This window comes from Siphateles boraxobius, unplaced genomic scaffold (genome assembly GCF_051911475.1).
Source record: "Siphateles boraxobius isolate OS27281-9 unplaced genomic scaffold, OSU_SipBor_1 7, whole genome shotgun sequence".
In the NCBI taxonomy this organism is placed as follows: Eukaryota; Metazoa; Chordata; class Actinopteri; order Cypriniformes; family Leuciscidae; genus Siphateles; species Siphateles boraxobius.
The window spans coordinates 16,515,188-16,536,846 of record NW_027509197.1 but is presented as its reverse complement, the minus strand read 5'-3'; the positions used below and the strand labels follow the sequence as shown (position 1 = coordinate 16,536,846).

Sequence of the window (21,659 nt, the reverse complement as noted above, 5' to 3'; positions counted from 1 at the left end):
GTTGTAACGACTGTAAGGCCGATTATGAATGTAACTTGATACTTACGAATAATCATGCCCAAATGCGCCGAGTCAGAGACAGATGCGTTCAGCCAATGTTCACAGTCGGTGTTTAAAATCTGCTCCAGTCATTGGAAACAGTCTGTAAGTGTGTTCAGTTCAGTCTTAGAATGTTTCAGCTAGTTGTTAAGTGTGTCTCCTGCATTAGCCTACTTCACCTTAACTAAACTGGGGTTAAGTGTATTGCTCAAGAGCCATTAAGCCACACCCCGTATTTAGATTATATGTGACCCTGGACCCTAAATGCAGAAAAATGTAAACATTGAGAAAATCGCCTTTAAATTTGTCCATTTATGTTCGCGATTGTGCTGCATTCACTCACAAAAATAAATGTTTTATATATTTACGGTAGGAAATTTACTAAATATCTTTATTGAACATGATATTTCCTTAATATCCTTATGATTTTTGGCATAAAAGAAAAATCAATTATTTTGACCCATACAATGTATTATTGGCTATTGCCACAAATATACCCGTGCTACTTGTGACTGGTTTTGTGATCCAGGGTCACATATACACAATCCTATTTTTTTATTGTTCATCTACATAAACAATGTAAAACATTGGCTGTACTATTAAAAAGCAAGTTTTTTACACTTAATCTGTTTATCATTAGTTATTCACCATGAGTGAGTTTAATGTGCAGCACAAGCAAAGAACACTCAACACTTGTCTCATGGAGGAAAATGTCTCTATGGTTTTATTCAGGTTACTGAACAGTGTAAATTAGTCTGGCAGCCTGTATCAAGTGTCATCATCAGGCAGTGACCCCCCCCCCCCCCCCAATGTAGAGGGTGCAAGAACAAAACTGAATACACTTGAGCACAGACACAATTTTATTTAGTGTGTGAAAAAGGGCATACAGCAGACATTTCAAAAGGACTCCTTTCATTATAGATCCATGATTCGTCTTATGGAGCCTATCCTGGAACTCATGCCACCCCAGTCACTGTACCTCTTGTACTCGCCAGGCCTCATGTAGAAGTGCCTGCCCATATAGTTGGGCTGCTCATACCCAAGCCAGTGACCATCCATCACATGGCAGGAATGGAAGTCGGACATATTAAAGCGGTCCATAAGATTAGGGCAATCATCCATGAGCTCCATCATCTTGCCGCCCATGTCAGAGCGCTCATAGAGCCTCATTCTGAAGGACCCACGATGCTAAATGGGTAACAAAACAGGAGTTAAGGTTCAGTACTTAACTTCAATGTATTAAAACAAGACCATTGATAACTTTAGATAATGATTTGCTTCAGTCTTTACCATTGGGATCATACGACAGGATCTGATGCAATCATTCATTTCCATCATACGCATGTAATCGGGATACTCGCCCCTTCTCAGGAAGTGCTGGTGTCCCATGAAGTTGCTTCGGTCGTAGACCATGAAGCAACCACTTTCCACTCTGATGGAGTGACAGCGATTGAAGTAGGAATGCAGGTCAGCGCAGTCACTCATACACTCATGATGACGGCCGCCGAAGTTCCTGTCCTCGTAAAAGATAATCTAGAGTAAACGATATTTAGATAATGAGAGAAGCACAATAATAATTAATTTATGACTAATACGTAATTGTTATTCATACAGACCTTTCCCATGTTTATAGGGGCTTTGAAATCTTTCCTGTGCAGGTGCCAAGTGCTGCTGGAACTATAATATATATCCGAGAAGATAATGGTACTACTGTTTGTGTTGTCATCTAAATCACAGTGTACTCATGTCAGCAGAAACTGTGCAGGAAATTTGCAAACATGACTGTCTGTTTTAGCCTAAACAATCACTTTGATTGCCTCCGTAACATTAGTTTTTCCAGCAAAAGCTGCTCTGTTGAAAGCTGCTGGAAAGGTCTGGGGAAACAACACAACAATAGTTTTAGTCTGCATTTATTTTAGGATTACACATTTTAAATAAAGTAATTGAATTTAAACTGAATAGTTTTGCTTCTGAAATTGTGAAATGCCTTTAGGATAGCTGATAGTGGATGTATATATGTTTCATGAGGGTATCTGTTAAAATAATTATGTCAGTTGGATTACAGTTTGATGTCAATGACAGTCCCATTGCCATTATTCATCTCACTAAATAATGTATTGGACCAATTAAATGTTTTGCAGGACCTTGTCAGTGTAGGATGGCTACTTCATCAAAATAATTGTCAATGACAAAATAATGTTACCAGCATGGTATGATTATGTAATTGGTACATGGTATGTATTTAAAGCCAGTAGTGACATTTAGTTTGTCATTACAATCGTTATAATATATAACAGGTAGTATATAACTTGCTTGATTCCAAAAGCAAAAGTGCCATCAATTTACAGTATATTGATATGTAATGCCTACAGTGTATTTCTAAATAATTTACATTGGCAAACATGAAGAAATACTAATCTTGGGAACACTTTTAAACACCTTTCCCCCGCTTTAGACATTCTACTAACTAGAAGTAACTTTGCAACTACGTCAACTAACTCTCATTAGAGTAGTAGACTGTCTGTTTAATATCTGCTAACACTTTATTTTGATGGCCCCCCAACAGACATTCTAAAGATAATAAGAAACTTTGTGACACGTCAAATTATTTTACTTACTCAGACCCTAACACCTAACCGAGTCTACTAATACTCTGATGAGAGTTAGTTGACATGTAGTTGAGAAGTTACTTATAGTTAGTAGAATGTCTAAAGTGGAACATCAAAATAAAGTGTAGCCCTATTCTCTTTTAGGAATCCCCACAGATGCCATATAGTCTGAAATATATATATATGTTTGATCATGGACAGCTGTAATAATCAACCTGAGTGTTAATGACACACCTGCAGCATGAATACATACACTGCAAAGCATATGGTTTTGTGACATTTTATTGACACGTCAATGCCAGTAAAGGCAAAATTATTTTAATAATGTGAACTCTAAAAATCAATGATTTTGCGGAAGGAGCCAATGGTGGCACACATGGCACCCCAGTCGCTGAACTTGCGATACTCGCGGGGTGGCAGGAAATACTGATGGCCTCGAAAACTGGGGTGCTCATAGAAGGTCCAGTATCCCTCCATGACATTGCAAGAGTGAATGCTGTGGCACGGGAAGCTTTCATGGATGGACTCGCAGTCATCACTGAATTCCATCATCTGGCCTTGGAAATCTGGCCGATCGTAGATCCGTATGTGGTAGGATCCACCATTTTTCTGCAAGTTTCAAATAGTTAAAGTTAAGAGTTTGAATGTGTGCCGTGTTAATGTGTACAACAACACAAAATACAACAAGAGGCTTACACACTGTGGGTCATGAGAACAACAAAGTTTTTGTGTGTCAGAACAGCAAACTACAAAGATGGAATAATAATCGTTAACATGCATATTATTCACATTGGAAAATGTACGGCATGAGCAAATTGTGTCATTGTAGCCCATCCAGCGCTGATATTCAGGATACTCTCCCCTGGTTAGCACATACTGGAAACCAGAGTAGTTGGGTCTTTCATACAGGACCCAGCAGCCACTCTCCACTCTGATAGAGTTGCATCGACTGAAATGAGGGTGGATGTCTGGGCAGTCTGTGCCACACTCATAGGAGCGACCCTGCAAGTTTCTATCCTCATAAAAAATAATCTGCAAGCAAGCAATTAAAGCAATACACACAACTCTTTTGGTTCTGTTGTTATGTTCATAGTCATAGTGCAGTTAAGTATAAGAAGCATTTGGCTAACAATTGTTCATAGTCAAATGGTAACCTAAAGATTCCTCAAGACATGCAAAAGTCTTTGACCATGTAATTTACCTTACTCATTATGATGTGAACCTCAGGAAACAGTCCTAAACAAGAGAAACAGTCAAACAAACTAGAGTATGAGGTCTGCTTTATAAACCTCCATCAACATGGTGGATCAAACTTTATTTGTCCTCTCAATAACAGGGATTTGGCACTCTGATGGTGCTGCTTACCTCTTAATCCTATCCATAGATTTAAAAGCCCTGATTCATCAAATCAAAATTCCTACCTGGCAAATTAATGACCTCAGCCGCCCTCCTCTGTTTTGATCCTGTTATGTCTTGTCATGTTATGTCTTGTTCCTGTTCTTTCTCTTTACTCTGTCTCCCTCTGCTGGTCGTTATAGGTTACTTTCTCTTTCTCTGCTCTCCCAGCTGTTCCTCATCTCCTCTAATTACCTCGTTCACCCTCTTCCCACCTGTTCCCTTTCTCCTCTGATTAGGTCTCTATTTCCCTCTCTGTTCTTGCTTCTTTCTTTGTCAGATTCTCATTTGAGTTTCTCATGCTAGAAGCAAACTACTGTCTCGTTAGTTTCTACCTTGTCCTGTCCTGTTGGCATCCGCCTGGCAAGTGCAATCTGTTCTCAGCTAATCTTCATATTATTTACTCTGTCCAGTTCATCTGATGCTACGAGAGATCAGGTAATCACCGTCTCTCTTCGACCCGCGTCTTCCCAGAGAGACCTGCAGCCTGTCGCCACTACCCAGCTATTCTCCACTGCTACCTAAAGCTCTTTTGAAGTTATCTGAAAGACTTTTGTGTTTATTTTATCGCCCTCTCTGTGGGTTGTTTATTTTTCCTTTACCACTCAAAAAGAAGATCTGTGTGCTTCTCGGTAGCTACCTTGTGTTGACATTAAAAGACTCTGTTTCTGTTAAATCGCTTTTGGGTCCTCACTTACCTGCATAACAGAAGAATCTGACCAAGATTGACCCAGCGACCCCGGATAATTTCCAGTCAGCCGTCGAGATCCAGGGAGCTATGATAGGCAGATACGAGGAAGAATTGTCTGCTGCTCGACATGCCGTTGAGACCCTGGCTGCTCAAATCTCTGACCTCACAAGACAGGTTCATCATCTCCGCCTCGATCCACCGGTCGTTTCCAGGGCTCCCGAATCTCCTGAACCCGGAATCAATAACCCACCGTGTTACGCCGGTGAGCCCACAGAATGCCGCCTGTTTCTCACTCAGTGTGATGTTGTTTTTTCACTCCAGCCCAACACTTACTCCAAGAAAAGAGCTCGTATCGCCTACGTGATATCTCTCCTTACTGGACGGGCTCGTGAGTGGGGAACGGCAATCTGGGAGGCTGAGGCTGAGTGCACTAACCAGTATCAGGACTTTAAGGAAGAAATGATTCGGGTTTTTGACCGTTCTGTTTTTGGTGATGAAGCTTCACGGGTCTTGTCTTCCCTATGTCAAGGTAATCGATCCATAACAGATTACTCCATTGAATTTCGCACTCTTGCTGCCTCCTGTGACTGGAACGAGCCGGCTTTACTCCCTCGTTTTCTGGAAGGTTTCCACACGGAAGTTAAAGATGAGATTCTCTCCCGGGAGGTTCCTTCCAGGGTGGATTCCTTGATTGAACTCGCTATTCGCATAGAGAGACGGTTCGACCTTCGCCGCCGAGTTCGTGGAAAGGAGCTCACTTTCTCCGTTGCTCACCTCGCCGCATCACTACCATCTCCCTCCGCCAGTTCGAGTTCTGAGCCCATGCAGCTGGGAGGCATCCGCATCTCGGCTAAGGAGAAGGAGCGGAGAATCACGAACTGCCTCTGTCTCTATTGCGGTTCCGCTGCACATTTTGTTACCTCATGTCCAGTAAAAGCCAGAGCTCATCAGTAAGAGGAGGGCTACTGGTGAGCGCGACAACTCTGGTCTCTCCTTCAAGATCCTGCACTACCTTTTCGGTCCATCTCCGCTGGACCGGTTCGTAAGCTATCTGCAGTGCCCTGATAGACTCTGGGGCGGAGGGCTGTTTTATGGACGAGACATGGGCTCGGGAACATGACATTCCTCTTAAAGTGTTAGAGGATCCCACGGCCTTGTTCGCTTTGGACGGTAGTTCTCTCCCCAGGATTCAGACGCTACCTTTAACCCTCACTGTCTCTGGTAATCATAGCGAGACCATTTCTTTTTTAATTTTTCAGTCACCTTTCACACCTTTTGTTTTGGGCCATCCCTGGCTAGTTCGTCATAATCCCTCTATTAATTGGTCTAGGAATACTATCCTTTCTTGGAATGTCTCTTGTCATGTGGAATGTTTAATGTCTGCTGTCCCTCCTGTTTCCTCTCTCTCTTCTTCACAGGAGGAGCCTGGTGATTTGACGGGGGTGCCGGAGGAATATCACGATCTGTACACAGTGTTCAGTTGGTCCCGGGCTACTTCTCTCCCTCCGCACCGGTCGTATGATTGTAGTATTGATCTTCTTCCGGGAACCACTCCCCCCCCGGGGAAGACTATACTCGCTCGCTCTACCATCCCGAACGCAAGGCTCTCGAAGATTATTTATCTGTAGCTCTCGATGCCGGTACTATAGTTCCCTCCTCCTCTCCCGCCGGAGCGGGGTTTTTTTTTGTTCAGAAGAAGGACGGTTCCCTGCGCCCCTGCATTGATTATCGAGGGCTGAATGACATTACAGTTAAGAATCGTTATCCGCTCCCTCTTATGTCTTCAGCCTTCGAGATCCTGCAGGGAGGCAGGTTTTTCACTAAGCTGGACCTTCGTAACGCTTACCATCTCGTGCGCATTAGGGAGGGGGACGAGTGGAAGACGGCCGTTTAACACTCCGTTAGGGCACTTTGAATACCGGGTTCTTCCTTTCGGTCTTGTAAACGCTCCAGCTGTCTTTCAGGCATTGATTAATGACGTCCTGAGAGACATGCTGAACATCTTTGTATTCGTTTACCTTGACGATATCCTGATTTTTTTCGCCGTCATTCCAGATTCATGTTCAGGACGTTCGACGCGTCCTCCAGCGCCTTTTAGAGAACTGTCTTTATGTAAAGGCTGAAAAGTGCACTTTTCATGCCTCCTCCGTCACCTTTCTCGGTTCCGTTATTTCCGCTGAAGGCATTAGGATGGACCCCGCTAAGGTCCAAGCTGTCATAGATTGGCCCGTTCCTAAATCACGCGTCGAGCTGCAACGCTTTCTCGGCTTCGTGAATTTCTATCGTCGTTTCATCCGTAATTTCAGTCAGGTGGCGTGCTTTAAGTGGTCCGTTTCCGCCCAGGGGCTTTTGACCTTCTCAAGAATCGTTTTACGTCCGCACCGATCCTTGTTACACCTGACATCTCTAGACAGTTCGTTGTCGAGGTTGACGCGTCAGAGGTTGGCGTGGGTGCCATTCTTTCTCAGCGCTCGCTCTCTGACAACAAGGTCCATCCTTGCGCGTATTTCTCTCATCGCTTGTCGCTGTCTGAACGTAACTATGATGTGGGTAACCGCGAACTGCTCGCCATCCGCTTAGCCCTAGGGGAGTGGCGACAGTGATTGGAGGGGGCGACCGTTCCTTTTGTCGATTGGACTGACCATAGGAACCTTGAGTACATTCGTTCTGCCAAGCGACTTAACGCACGTCAGGCTCATTGGGCTCTGTTTTTAGCTCGTTTCGAATTCATAATTTCTTATCGTCCGGGCTCTAAGAACACCAAGCCTGATGCTTTATCTCGTCTCTTCAATTCTTCAGAAGTCTCCACTGACCCCGAGGGGATTCTCCCTAAGGGGCATGCCGTCGGGTTGACTGTCTGGGGAAATGAGAGGCAGGTAAAACGAGCACTCACTCACACTCCGTCGCCGCGCGCTTGTCCTAAGAACCTTCTTTTCATTTCCGTTCCTACTCGTCTGGCCGTTCTTCAGTGGGTTCACTCTGACAAGTTAGCTGGCCATCCCGGCGTTCGGGGGACGCTTGCTTCCATCCGTCAGCGTTTTTGGTGGCCCACTCGGGAACGTGACACACGCCGTTTTGTGGCCGCTTGCTCGGTCTGCGCGCAGACTAAGTCTGGGAACTCCCCCCTTGCCGGCCTTCTCAGACCGCTTCTTATTCCCTCTCGACCGTGGTCACACGTCGCCTTAGACTTTATCACCGGACTGCCTTCGTCGGCGGGTAAGACAGTTATTCTTACGGTTATCGATCGGTTCTCTAAGGCGGCTCATTTTATTCCCCTCGCTAAGCTCCCTTCTGCTAAAGAGACTTCCGTCGGACGTCGTTTCGGACAGGGGTCCGCAGTTCACGTCTCAATTTTGTCGTTTGATTTGGGCTTCAGTCAGTCTCTCGTCCGGCTTCCACCCTCAGTCTAACGGTCAAGCCGAACGCGCCGATCAGACTGTTGGTCGCATCGTACAGCCTTTCTTTCCGTAACCCTGCGTCGTGGTCAGAGCAGTTCCCCAGGGCAGAATACGCCCACAACTCGCTTCCTTCGTCCGCGACCGGTCTATCTCCTTTTCAGGGTAGCCTCGGGTACCAACCTCCGCTGTTCTCGTCTCAGCTCGCCGATTCCTGCGTTCCCTCCGCTCAGGCTTTTGTCCAGCGTTGTGAGCGCACCTGGAGGGGTGTCAGGTCTGCACTTTGCCGTTATAGGGTTCGGACTATGAGAGCCGCTAACAAGCGTAGAACTAAGAGCCCTAGATATTGTCGCAGTCAAAGAGTATGGCTCTCCACCCTTAACCTTCCCCTTAAGACAGCTTCTCGTAAACTGACCCCGCGGTTCATTGGTCCGTTCCGTATTTCTCAGATCATTAGTCCTGTCGCGGTACGACTTCTTCTCCCTTGATATCTTCGTTGCGTCCACCCGGTCTTCCACGTCTCTTGTGTTAAACCCGTCCTCCGTGCCCCCGCTCGTCCCCCCCCCCATTCTTGTCGAAGGCGCTTCTATCTACAGGGTCCGCAAGATCCTGGACATGCGTCCTCGGGGCCGTGGTCATCCGTTTCTGGTGGATTGGGAGGGGTACGGACCAGAGGAGAGGCGTTGGGTTCCCTCTCGGGACGTGCTGGACCGTTCGCTGATCGATGATTTCCTCCGTAGCCGCCAGGTTTCCTCCTCGGAAGCGCCAGGGGGTGCTCGTTGAGGGGGGGGGGGGGGGTACTGTTATGTCTTGTCATGTTATGTCTTGTTCCTGTTCTTTCTCTTTACTCTGTCTCCCTCTGCTGGTCGTTATAGGTTACTCTCTCTTTCTCTGCTCTCCCAGCTGTTCCTCATCTCCTCTAACTACCTCGTTCACCCTCTTTCCACCTGTTCCCTTTCTCCTCTGATTAGGTCTCTATTTCCCTCTGTTCTTGCTTCTTTCTTTGTCAGATTCTCATTTGAGTTTCTAATGCTAGAAGCAAACTACTGTCTCGTTAGTTTCTACCTTGTCCTGTCCTGTTACCATCCGCCTGGCAAGTGCAATCGGTTCTCAGCTAATCTTCATATTATTTACTCTGTCCAGTTCATCTGATGCTACGAGAGATCAGGTAATCACCGTCTCTCTTCGACCCGCATCTTCCCAGAGAAACCTGCAGCCTGTCGCCGCTACCCAGCTATTCTCCACTGCTACCTAAAGCTCTTTTGAAGTTATCTGAAAGACTTTTGTGTTTATTTTATCGCCCTCTCTGCGGGTTGTGTATTTTTCCTTTACCACTCAAGAAGAAGATCTGTGTGCTTCTATGTAGCTACCTTGTGTTGACATTAAAAGACTCTGTTTCTGTTAAATCGCTTTTGGGTCCTCACTTACCTGCATAACAGATCCAGGCACTAATGAGATGCTTTATGTGATGGAATTATTGCTTATGACATGGAATGAATCAACAGAATGAAATACATCTGCAATGTACCACGCGTTACTGAGTTAAGAAGTAGTCCAAGAACTTTATTGATTACTGCATATATTGCATCTTCATTCACATGTATAAAATGAAAATGCATGGGCAAAATAATTACACACACCTTCCATTTCTAAAAGATACTGTGTGAAAACGTCAGACATATATTAAGAAAGTCAGTAAAACAACTCATCTTGGTATTCTTAAAATTGATTAGGCCTACTGTTAATTAACCTCCTATTTTTATTATTCCCTGGCTGTGAACAAAGTCTTGGGAAATAACCACTATTTTAACAATAAAGACAAACCAGGAAACACCTGCAAGGATGTTAAATGTGTAATCATAGCAGTGTTTAATAAACCGTCCAAATGAATAGTTGCTTGTTGGGCAGCTGCTGTTTTCAGTCCTGCAGAGATTCTTGCGAGCCCTCATTGTGAGCAGTTTCGTCTTTTAAAGAGTCCCCACTGTCCTGTTTTTGTCAAAAGACAGGTGCAACAATAACAGTACATAATCTGAGCACATGATGGCATTAATTTTCAACTTTATGAGTGCATTGTTATTTTACTGAGTGTATAGTGTTATAACAGATTTTGGTAGAATGTATCTGAGGAAAAGCAGACTTACACTCACACTAAATGAGGAGCTGGAAGAGGAGGAGGACTCCAGTGTCTCTGTTACTGGAGAGACTTTCTGTTTACTGTGTTCTTTGATCCAGCGTTTCAGCACCTGGGCTGGTAAATAGACAAAAGGGAATGATAAACAATCAACAAAACATTTTATTCTGTTTTTAGTGATCACTTTCAGTTTATGCATTAACAATATTTTTATTAAAATATGTAGAAGGTCACATACTGTGTTTTCTTGAGCGCTCTACTGCTTTGAATGAACTAAGCATAGCAAATGGATGATAAGAGAGGGAGAATGGGTGAACAATGTTGCCCTGTTGAGGAAAAGACATTGAAATAATTTTAAAACTATGCTTTTTCTAATTTTCTAAACTGAAATTTGATGACATGAAACTCTTCAGCTAAAGCAATTAAAGAGGGATTCTGGAATACCTTTCCATGACACTGTACTGTGTGTCTGTACAGTAAAAAGTAGCGGCTCTCAACCACTCAATTTGAAGGCCCTCCATATACTGTATGGTAAAATATTGATTTAGGTATTCCTGCTGTCATTATGACAAGGCTGCTCGTTTTCAAGATTTTTTTATTAACATAAACTGATATATAATTTTTAATCATGTTTCAGTTGGTAATTTCAGAAGTTTAAAGAACTATAGGCCTATATTTATCAAGAAAAGTTTTTTTTATCATTAACTATTACTGTTTTCATTTACTATTTTTATTACATTTTTAGTAATGTTAGATTAATGCATACAACTCTAAATAAATGAATACATTTTTAAAAGATATATAAAAAAAATGTGTTCATTTATGTCATCCTGCCGACCTCTTTTATGTTTGTTGAGAGCCCTCTTGTGGCCTGACCTCCTGGTTGAGAAGTATAATGTGAAATGACAGACTAAACAACAATTAAAGGCTTTCTATTTATATATCATGAGCCCGTACCATGATGGTAGTTGAACTCAAGATTACAGGATTAGTTTTGAGCTTAGTACCAATTAGTACCAACAAACCAATCAGGATTAGTACCAACAAACCAATCCGCTTTGTTGGTACCATGACACTGATCATCAACTTTCCCCGTAACTCAGGCTTCGATCCTTTGAGTTTAGGATGTAAGTTTAGGAGTTAGATGTGACATCACTAGCGAACAGCCAATCACATGCTGTGGAATAGTGAAACTGAGATTCACTTCTCGCTTCTGCAGAAAATTACGCATTTAAACAAATTTACACAGCAAGAAGAAAAGAGCTGTCTATAAAAGGACAGCTAAAAGAAAAAAATCTTGCTATATCAATGCAACTAAAAGTTGTGAAGTTTGTCTCTTGATTCTAAAGCTTATTTATTTTAACTTTATATGTTTATAATCATTTAAACTAAGGGCATAATAATAGTTGATCAACTACATCTTTTGCTCACAGCTGATTTTGATCCAATTTTGGTTTTAGATCTCTTACCTGTATTATAACCTGCCCCAGAACAGGTTAGCTGTGGAGCTTAAGTTACTACGGCGATGAACACAGCTAAAAGCCAAACCACTTTCATGGCGCCTAAAACCCAGTGTTGGCACAAACAAAACTGAAACATACCTAGCCACCTAAACTGGCTTATAGGCCCCCATGTATATCCCTCCCCATTTTTATCCTGCATGACATCTGCTCAGTTGTGTGACAAACACACTCTCAAATAATAAATACTCTCAAATACCTTATCGTGATTATCAGGGTAAGATGCAGATGGTTTGCAACTGTACAGAAACAGAATGTCTTCTATAGGTAAGCTGTTCTGAAAATGAGAGGACATGGATACAACTTGTCAAAAACAGAATTGCTGTTGAAAATCTATGGAATTCCAAAGCTGACAAAATAATAAATAAATACACAAATAAATTAAAAAAAAACATGATACTTTTATTTCCTTATTTATGTATAATTGTATTTTTTCCCCAAATTTATTTAGTTTTAATTTATTTATTTTCATTTATGTATATATATATTATATCTACATTTATTGATTTATTTATACATTTTGCAGTTAGTTTGGTCACACCACAAGGTGTCACTGTGGCCTCAAAACTTCAGCACTGCCACTGAGCTCTGGTCTGTCTGTCTGTCTGTTAATGAAGGGGGCGTTTTACCTCAAATAAATGTGAAAATAAATACATGTATAAATAAATAAATGTGGGGGAAAAACACAATTATAGTTGTAATAGAAAGTATTCAACCCCCATTGCAAACCAAGTTGCATTTTCAGTTGAATTTGGGGAAACCACTTGAAATATTTGTGTTGAGATATTTCAATTACTTTTGTCTGATGTGTTCATTGATGTGTTCAAAAGCTGAAAGTCTGTAAATTTTGCCAACAAACCTGATTTGCAATGGATGTTGAATTATTTTGATTACAAATAAATAAGGAAATAAAAGTATAATTACTGTATTTTTGTTTTTTACATATCTTTATTATTTTGTCAGCTTTGGAATTACATAGCCACCAGCAAATTATACTCTCTTCTGAACCTTACCAGAAGCATTCCAGCAAAGGAAGAAAGGATCATTGCTTCTCTTTCCAGATGATTAGGGTACTGGCTAATATGTCGTAAACTGCCAATTCCTCTACAAAGACATAGCACGGTCAAATGTGATTTTATGCAAACACTGAAAAGATTGCATGAAACTATTAAACATACACAAATTCCAGTTATATAAATTACTCACATGTAGTTGTTCTCAACTAAATTCTTCTCATCATCTTTATTGAGCCACCACAAAGCCACAATTATAGCCAAATCATAATGGGCCTATGAATGTGTAAAGATGCATATTTAGCAATACAAGGCTAAAGCTAGTTGAATCTTGTTTTTTTCCCAATAACATGTATGATTTTAACATGAACTCACAACTAAATGTTCATCTCAATAGTACAATATAACCTTTGAATTTAAACTGTTGTTTTAATATTGACCACTTACCAAATCATCTAACATTGTAAAAGTGCTTTTCCCTTTTGGATCAAAACCATTTTCTCTGAGTCGCTGTCCAATATATTCACCACTAAAAGATGTTAAAATATATATACAGACATTTTCAGCAGCAGATACAAGTTTTAAAATTTGTTCTAAATGTGTGTCCTTGCATAAGTACAATTTATGATCCTATTATCCTGATACACTTTGGTGAATTTATTTCACTACTTACAGCAAAGTTTTAACATCCCTCTTCAATCGCTTGGCCTCCATGTTGTAGACCCTCAGTTTAGACACTTAATTCTTTATGCCAAAATTCAGTCTGAGAAAACAGTTGAAATTCCATTATAACAGTAATGCTAGGAAAATTACAAAAATAAACATTATAGTTTTAAAAAAACAAGTTCAACTTTACCTATAATATTAATAATAATCTTTATTTATAACCAACAGTACAAAGTGCTTTACAAGAATCAAATAGTAGGCTACTTAATCCTCTGCCAGGGGCAACACTAAACACAGGAAGCAAACTGCAAACTTTGGCTTCCAATGAACAGGAAAAGTGAGACGAAAATGTGACAGGGTATCTAACAGACTTGTGTCAGGTTACCTGAGGCATCTGATAAGACTAACATTTGCAAAATAATCAAACAAGTTACTAATGAAACGAGAACAGTCCATGAATATAAGCCAATTACATTTTAATGTAATGTATCTACTTATGCCATGACGCAAAAAGACTAATATAATACAACATAAAAATTGTTGTAAACTAAGAAAACACCTAAACTTACCTAAAACTAGCACTTCCTGATAGCAAAATAAGATGCCTGTATCAGAAGCTTCCATTTGCTTTCAGACAGTATAAACTGGTTGAACAGACACTCCTATCGATCTCAGAATGGTAGTCCTCTCATGTGAACAGTCCTCTAAATAATTCATTCAGTCCTTTAATCACTTTAACACTGTCGGCCAGTGCTCGGTTACTTAACACAGATACAACGCTCATGTATATATAAAATGAGTTAGGAAAGAGATTAGAGATTACTTCCATATGATCAGTAGGAACACAACTTAAGGGTTGGAAAGCAGAATCAAGTTAATAATAAACAGCAAATAGAGCAGGTTCTCTTTATTAACCACAGAAAAAATATATAATTTAAAATTCAAACAAAATTGCCTAAATGCACAAGAATGCTGAGATCTGAAGGCTAAATAACAGCTGTCATTAAAATGCTTACTTTAAGATCAATCCATTAAACATTTTAATTGTATAAAAAGGTAAATAAAACAAAATAACAAAAATTAAAATTAAATAAAAGACTCAAATCAATCAATGGGAAATTCACTCCTAAGTTCGTTTCTTCTTCTTATCTTTGAACACCGGAGAGTTTAAGAATTTTGTATCAGAGTATTTGTCCCCACGCCTCATTTTGCTGAAAAAAAAAAAAAAAAAAAAAAACAATGAAAGAAAATACCAAAGTTATTCAACATTTTTACAGATTCTGTATCAAGGCAGAAATAAATCATTTTATATTTTAAATCATTATATTATTCAAGTGCAGGGATTAAAGTGAAAACAATTCTTCTGACTGAACTTTTTTTCAGGCCAAGTCATATTCCTTTAACTTTATTTAAATTGTCGAGACCATTAGCGTTTTAGGGGAGATGTTTTAAACCGCTTTAATATTGCCAGTTTGCATATTTTAAAAGCTATTTTAATCAATGAAAAATAATTACTTAGCTTGACAAATAATCAACCATCTACATAACTTTTCAGTGCATGTTTTTATTTATCTTATAAGACCAAACAATGCTAAATTATATTAATATATAGTTTGTTCTATTGCAAATCGTTTTGGCTGAGGGCAAAGTGAAGTTTCATAACTTTATATATTTAGGCTATTTAACTTAAGTCAGCTATCTAATAGGCTACAAAGTTAATGTTTGACTGAATTGTTTGATTTATTTCTCATTGCATAGCTTCTTATAGCCTACCTATTAGGCTACTTATACTTTTATACTGGATATTATTGATCATTAAAACTGACATTTAATGACATTACATTGACAGGGTTGTGTAATGTTATATATTCTAAAATATATAAAATATTATTTATATATATTTTACTATGCATTCTCTTCACTGTTTGTGTACATGTATAATAAAATAAAACGATACAACCCTGTCTCTGTTTGTTAAATGTCAGTTTTAATGATCAATAATGTTTCATATTTTTAAAATCAAATCAAAAAGCAGCAGGGTTGTGTTTTATATTTCGTATTGTTATAAATATATGCAGTGAAGGTAATCAATGTGTGTGGCCAATATGTTTATGATACTATGTTAATTTATAAATGAAAAGAGGTGTTTTATATTACATTTCGTTTTATTGTTGATGAAAAGAGGCAGAGTTGTATTTTATACCATATTTCATTTTATTGTTGCCTAAAATATACATAAAGAGATAACCGGAGTAGCCAGAGCGAGCTGAGTGACGCGATCAAGAACGCAGCTATTCCATTTGCAGAATAACCGGACTCGCGTCCTTTCGTCCTCGGGAGTTGTTCTCCTGAGTCGAACTGAGTCCCACGTTTGCGTACTTGGTATTGAGAAACGACCAATATTGACCCGCGTTCAGTTTTCTATCATGCGCCATGCATGTTTGTGATGACGAAATATGCACGCAAACGCACCAGGGTTCGATTGAATTAAGCTGAATGTGAAACAAGACCAACGCTGCGGGGGGCGCGAACAAACGATAGACTGTAAAAAATATGGACAAAGCGTCTGTGACGTCACCCATAGACTTTCTGAAGAACGGTTTTGAGGCCGTTTATGGGGGGTATGGGCGGCGTCATCTCGGAAAATCTTTTCAGAAAGGATACAGAAGTTGTATGGATGTGTTGTGTCAGATCATGGCCGAGACGTCAAATTTCAGGAATTCCACTCGGCGCAGCCCGTTATCAGCTGTCAGTCAAAGTTAACCATGCCCTTATTTGTCAAACATTTTATATCTAAATACGATCTAAACTAACGAGTTAGAAAAAAATTCACCCCCCTCACAGTTGTCAGCCACTCGGAACCTATCGAAAAATACTATAAAAGTCCATGGGACCAACCTGTAAAAACATGAATGTATGCTGTGAAAACGGACATTTTAACATGGGGGTCTATCGACATTTGCTCCCTTTTGGGACCTGCCCCTAGCGGATTTTCGATGTATTGCAGTTTTTCGCACTTCCGGGTAGGCTTCATTTTTCAGATTGGAATGTTGCCGCTTGGAACAAACCCGCTCGAATTCGGACCGCAGCAAACCAGCTGTAGTCTGACATGCACTTCTCCAAAACTTAGATTAATTGAGTGAACACGGAGCAGTTTTTCCGTGAGCGGGAATTGAAAACCCGGAGTGGACCCAAAGCGAAGTGATTACAAAATGCTTACAGTGGAGAGAGGAACGTGCTTTCGCTCCGGTCCAGGCTTTATCACATCCCCCTCAGCAGGGTGAATACACCTCGTCTTCCCTTAATTTAAGACCTATTCAAACTAAAATTAAGACATTTATCACACTATTTGAGAAACGGAAGCCTATTTACGGCCTTAAAATTATGAAAAGTGAATTTAAGGCATGGACAGACGGGAACCCTGCAATTGACGGAAATCCGTCAAAGACTCGCTGCAATCAACGGAAATCCGTCGTAGCGACTGAGAACTTTAATCCCTGCTTCAAGTGTGACTCACCAATTGAGAGTTGGCTCTCTGTAGGAGACTGGTGCTGCTCTTCTTCGTGTTCTCCCTAAAGAGTTAACGTCTGTATTTGTTAGACTCTTCATAACCCTGCTTTCTTCTGTTCACAGAATAAAAACGTATAAAATACAAACAAATATAAGCCAAATATGTGAAATGAAAAAATTAAATGTATTATTTGATTCACCTTGCAAAATACAATCATTGACAAAGCATTTAGACCAATTTATAAGGATTACCTGGAGCTTGGTTCCTCAATCCTGAGTCCTGGTCCTGGTAAATGTTCACAGTTTGAGAGCGGGCCTCTGGTTGAGGGCTGTGGGCAGAGTTTTCGACCCAGAGCATTTCAGCGTAACCATCTATGCTCTCCCATGGAGGCCTCTCCTCTGTAAGCTGAAGGTCTTTTGTGAGTTCACTAAAACGGTCTGAAGTCGCATTATATTTTTCTATGATAAACATGCTAGAGTTCATGACAGGTGAAACATCCTCCGTTTCAGTTGTGAGAAGATGATGATCAGAAGATGATGTTCTGCTGGAAGCACCACTGTCAGTCATTTCTTTATTTAGAGATTCATGAGAAGATGAAATTACATAGGTTTTCCTGGACCTGCTGTCATGACCTTTGTTGGTTTGGTTCAGATCTATGTTAAGAGCATCCATATTGATATGGTCAGCCTGATCAAGCTTGTCAACAGAGGAAGGGGAGCGTATTTCAGGGGTTTCTGCATTATGTTCATCCCTGACATCCTCCTCTGAGCAATGAGATATCCCTGGTAGTTGTAAAGTATTAGACAAAGACCTGTATCCTGCTCCATTCTGAAGACCAATCACATCTTGCCTTTCAGTCGACACATTTTTATCCATACTCACAGCACAACTGTTTTGTTTCTTTGTTATTGCTTTGGATTTTTCTTTTCCTGCAGCATTCCATTTTTTTATTTTATTTGCCCCCTCTTTTCTGTGTTTCTTAGCTTTACCGGGAACTGATGATGGAAATTCAGAGGCTTCCTGTACAAGGCTGATATGCACATCTTGTGTACACTCTGGATGATAGGCGTTTTCCTTCAATATCTCATGAGAAACATGCTCAGACTCCTTGTGCTGCTGTGCAATAGTATCTAAACCAATATCTTGAGCTGTCATTTGGGTTCCTGGTGCTACCTCCTGTGATCCTTCTGGACTGCTGAATGATTGACTTGGCTGTATCACAAATGTTCCTCTGTTTTTTTGTGCTAGAGTTTTGTTTTTATGTTTTTTAACTTGAACTGCACTCTCACTTGCATGCTCATCAGTACCAGCAGTTTCTGACCATACAGTACCAGCAGACTCAACATTTTCATGCACATACAATGCACTGTGATCCATCATAAGGGATGAGACTTTAGTCCTCCTTCTCTTCTGAGGTCTTATCTCGTCAAGAACTATAAATGGTCTTCTGGGTTCCTGGGTAAAATGAGACTCTTTTGGTTTGTTTTTAGCAGCTTTACTTGAAATATTTCCATCTAAAGAAATTGTCTTTCTTTTTTCAGATTTCTGAAGCTCAAGATCACTGAAAAAATCATTAAAAATGTTATTAGAAGGATCTTGGGCGATAAGGTACGTGTTCCTTGGATCTGGGTTTGGTTCTTTCCGTTTACATGTGCGCCTGCTACTTTTAGTGCGACGAGAGGTGACGTGAGTCTTCCTGCGTGCAGTTATTGATTCCGTTTCATGCTCATTCACCACCTCGTTCTGAACAGTGGGAGAGCACTGCTGTGTCACAGTGGTCAACTCTTTTGGCACAGCTGATGTATAATCTGACCTACTAAATTCAATTGGTAGGTCTTCCTCTGCAGATACACGCTCATTACCTTCTCCTGGAAGACACAAATCCTTCTTTTCCTGATGTTCTTCTGTAACTCTAGAGGTTCTTTTTGCATTTGTGTCAACTGTTACAATTTCAGCAGCAATGTCATTAACAGTCACCTCCATATCAGAGTCATATAGGGTGTTTTGATGTGCTGGACTATGTCTCTCTTGGCTGAGAACATCACAGGCTGTAGGTTCTTTAACCATAGCTGTATCCACTGGTACAGACGCAACATTGCCCTGCTGTGTGCACAACGGTCTCTCTGGCAAATTCTCAACCTCTTTTTCCATTTCAAACATTTGGTCTGAAAAATGAATAAATAGCTAATTAAAATTAAAATAACGACATCAAGATACATTGAAAATTCATAACTTTTCTAACAGTGCCAGTCATTAAAACTTAAATATATTTTCAAAATTAAGCTTGACTGACATTAAAGGATTTGTTCACTTCAAAATGAAAATGTCCTGATAATTTACTCACCTCAATGCCATCCAAGATGTTCATGTCTTTCTTTCTTCAGTGGAAAAGAAATTAAGTTTTTTAAGGAAAACATTTCAGGATTTTTCTCCACACAATGGACTTTACTGGTCACCAACATGTTGAAGTCCAAATCAATGCAGTTTCAAAGGGCTTTAAAGTGCTTCAAAGGTCTCTGCACGATCCCAGCTGAGGAATAGTGTCTTATCTAGCGAAACGATCGGTTATTTTCTAAAAATAAATAAAAATGTATATACTTTTTAACCACAATTGTTCGTCTTGTGCTGGTCTGCGACGCGTTCGGCATTACGTCATCACGTTGGAAAGGTCAAGTGGAAGTACCGCCCCATTGTTTTAAACATCCAGGATACACACACAAAAGGACCATTTTAAACAATAAACTGACACAAAGACATAAATATGTCATTCAACATACAGTAAAATTTGAACGATCCTCCTTCTCCAGACTTTTAAATCAATGGGGCGGTACTTCCACTTGACCTTTCCAACGTGATGACGTAATGACGAGCGCGTTGCAGACCAGCACAAGACGAAGAATTGTGGTTAAAAAGTATATCAATATATATATATTTTTAAATGACCGATCGTTTCACTAGATAAGGCACTATTCATTTACATTTACATTTATTCATTTAGCTGACGCTTTTATCCAAAGCGACTTACAATTGCTATATTTCAGAGGTCGCACGCCTCTGGAGCAACTAGGGGTTAAGTGTCTTGCTCAGGGACACATTGGTGTCTCACAGTGGATTTGAACCCGGGTCTCTCACACCAGAGACATGTGTCTTATCCACTGCGCCATCACCACCCCACCCCTATTCCTCAGCTGGGATCGTGCATAGACCTTTGAAGCACTTTAAAGCCCTTTGAAACTGTATTGATTTGGACTTCAACATGTTGGTGACCAGTAAAGTCCATTGTGTGGAAAAAAATCCTGAAATGTTTCCCTCAAAAAACTTAATTTATTTTCCACTGAAGAAAGCCAAACATTGTGGATGGAATTGGGGTGAGTAAATTATCAGGAAATTTTCATTTTGAGGTGAACTAATCCTTTAAGGAAACTTGTATACAATGAACAGCTTACACTGTCTTCTCATACCTTTACTGGTGTTGTGTTCAGGGTCCATACTACCTGGAACCTTTAAAAATAATATTAATAATTATTATTAATGAACAACAATAATAATTTAACAATTAGCTCTTTGTGAACAATCAACAAAGCTTGGCTGAAGTCTTTAAAATAATACCGATTCATATCATTCTGATTATTATTAACAACAAGAAAAATAGCCATATAATCTAATTATTAGAAAATGATATCGACAGCTTACCTCATCATTACAAAAAATGTCAACAGCCTTTGTCATCCAGTTAAGAGAAGAGTCATAAAACTCTCGTATAATGGAAAACTAGGGAAAGAAAATAAACTACATTAACTACATCTATTGTAAATAATAATAATACAGATAATAAATGTTAATTTTTTTTATATGCGAGTCTTAGAGAGACTTTGTGCCTGTAATATATTGTATATTAGTCAGGGAACCAAGGCTTAAGTCAATGCGAATGACTAATTTTAGAAAGTAGCCTACAAAAACAAACCTCAGAATAATTAAATTCTATATAACCAGACTTCACTCGAACAGTCTCACCAATTGTTTGCTTTTATGACGCTGATAAGCAAGATCGAAATTAGTGGTCTGCGCATCTTTCCTCAGCCGCACCACCTCTTCCTCCAGTTCCCTGCTCTTCTTCTTCTGAGCAACCAGAGCCAGGGCCAAAGCCTTGTTGTTGCTTTTCAAAGAGAACTTGAAGAATGATGAGGTATCTGGAAAACATTATTATTATCGTCATTGCCATAATAGAAGTTCATCGGTCAGCTTATAGAAGAGCACAAGTAACTTAGCCTACTGCAAACAGATTAACCTGTTTGGTATTTCTGAGTAACGTTATTTCTTACTGTGTATTTTCGTCTTTATCTTGGCTGCGTATACAGACGCCGTCTGTTTGCCCAGTCGTATGTTTTCCTTTTTATCAGTGGGGGCTGTAGAAAATACATGACTGATTATAACGTTACAATGTCGGTATAAAACACAGCCGTTAAGAATATGATGCTATATTCTGACTAACGTTACTCACCAGCAATAAAAGAAGACGACAAACTCGAGGCTTGATGTGGTTTATCTTTATTCTTGTTATAATGCATTTCTATGCGGATAACAAATACTGCGTATACAAATTACCGGATGATACAAATAAATTTAAAACCAAACATTGCCGCGGAATCTTAAAATTCTTCTTCGCTTGCGGCGGTTAACGTTAATAGC

General features: G+C 40.1%; 3 protein-coding genes and 1 pseudogene across 5 annotated transcripts; all 4 read right to left on the bottom strand.

Annotated features, from left to right (window-relative positions):
* Positions 1-954: 954 nt before the first annotated feature.
* On the bottom strand, positions 955-2,140 carry crygm7 (crystallin, gamma M7). Its single transcript, XM_077216288.1, is given in 3 exon segments — positions 955-1,227; positions 1,330-1,627; positions 2,103-2,140. Coding segments are annotated over 3 exon segments (609 nt in total).
* Positions 2,141-2,929: 789 nt separating this feature from the next.
* LOC143723619 (gamma-crystallin M2 pseudogene) lies at positions 2,930-4,030 on the bottom strand (annotated as a pseudogene). Its single transcript, XR_013197153.1, has 3 exons — positions 4,014-4,030; positions 3,438-3,723; positions 2,930-3,257 (listed from the first exon to the last, which is right to left on the bottom strand). The product of XR_013197153.1 is annotated as a gamma-crystallin M2 pseudogene (transcript).
* A 5,641-nt stretch (positions 4,031-9,671) lies between these two features.
* On the bottom strand, positions 9,672-13,551 carry c9h2orf80 (chromosome 9 C2orf80 homolog). The gene is made up of 8 exons (XM_077216777.1): positions 13,467-13,551; positions 13,241-13,322; positions 12,987-13,069; positions 12,794-12,884; positions 11,980-12,057; positions 10,499-10,586; positions 10,271-10,377; positions 9,672-10,115 (listed from the first exon to the last, which is right to left on the bottom strand). Exons 1-8 carry the CDS (start codon positions 13,505-13,507, stop codon positions 10,047-10,049), a joined length of 639 nt encoding a protein of 212 aa, XP_077072892.1. The 5' UTR covers positions 13,508-13,551; the 3' UTR covers positions 9,672-10,046.
* An 800-nt stretch (positions 13,552-14,351) lies between these two features.
* On the bottom strand, positions 14,352-21,650 carry sgo2 (shugoshin 2). 2 transcript variants are annotated; one of them, XM_077216773.1, is made up of 8 exons: positions 21,472-21,650; positions 21,293-21,376; positions 20,985-21,160; positions 20,664-20,741; positions 20,432-20,471; positions 17,222-19,135; positions 16,977-17,031; positions 14,352-14,670 (listed from the first exon to the last, which is right to left on the bottom strand). In XM_077216773.1, the coding sequence occupies exons 1-8, from the start codon at positions 21,536-21,538 to the stop codon at positions 14,586-14,588; spliced, it is 2,499 nt and encodes an 832-aa protein (XP_077072888.1). In that variant the 5' UTR covers positions 21,539-21,650; the 3' UTR covers positions 14,352-14,585. The 2 variants fall into 2 exon arrangements, with proteins under 2 accessions (XP_077072888.1, XP_077072887.1); XM_077216772.1 differs by having other exon boundaries at positions 16,977-17,082; positions 21,472-21,647.
* Between the last annotated feature and the right edge of the window lie 9 nt (positions 21,651-21,659).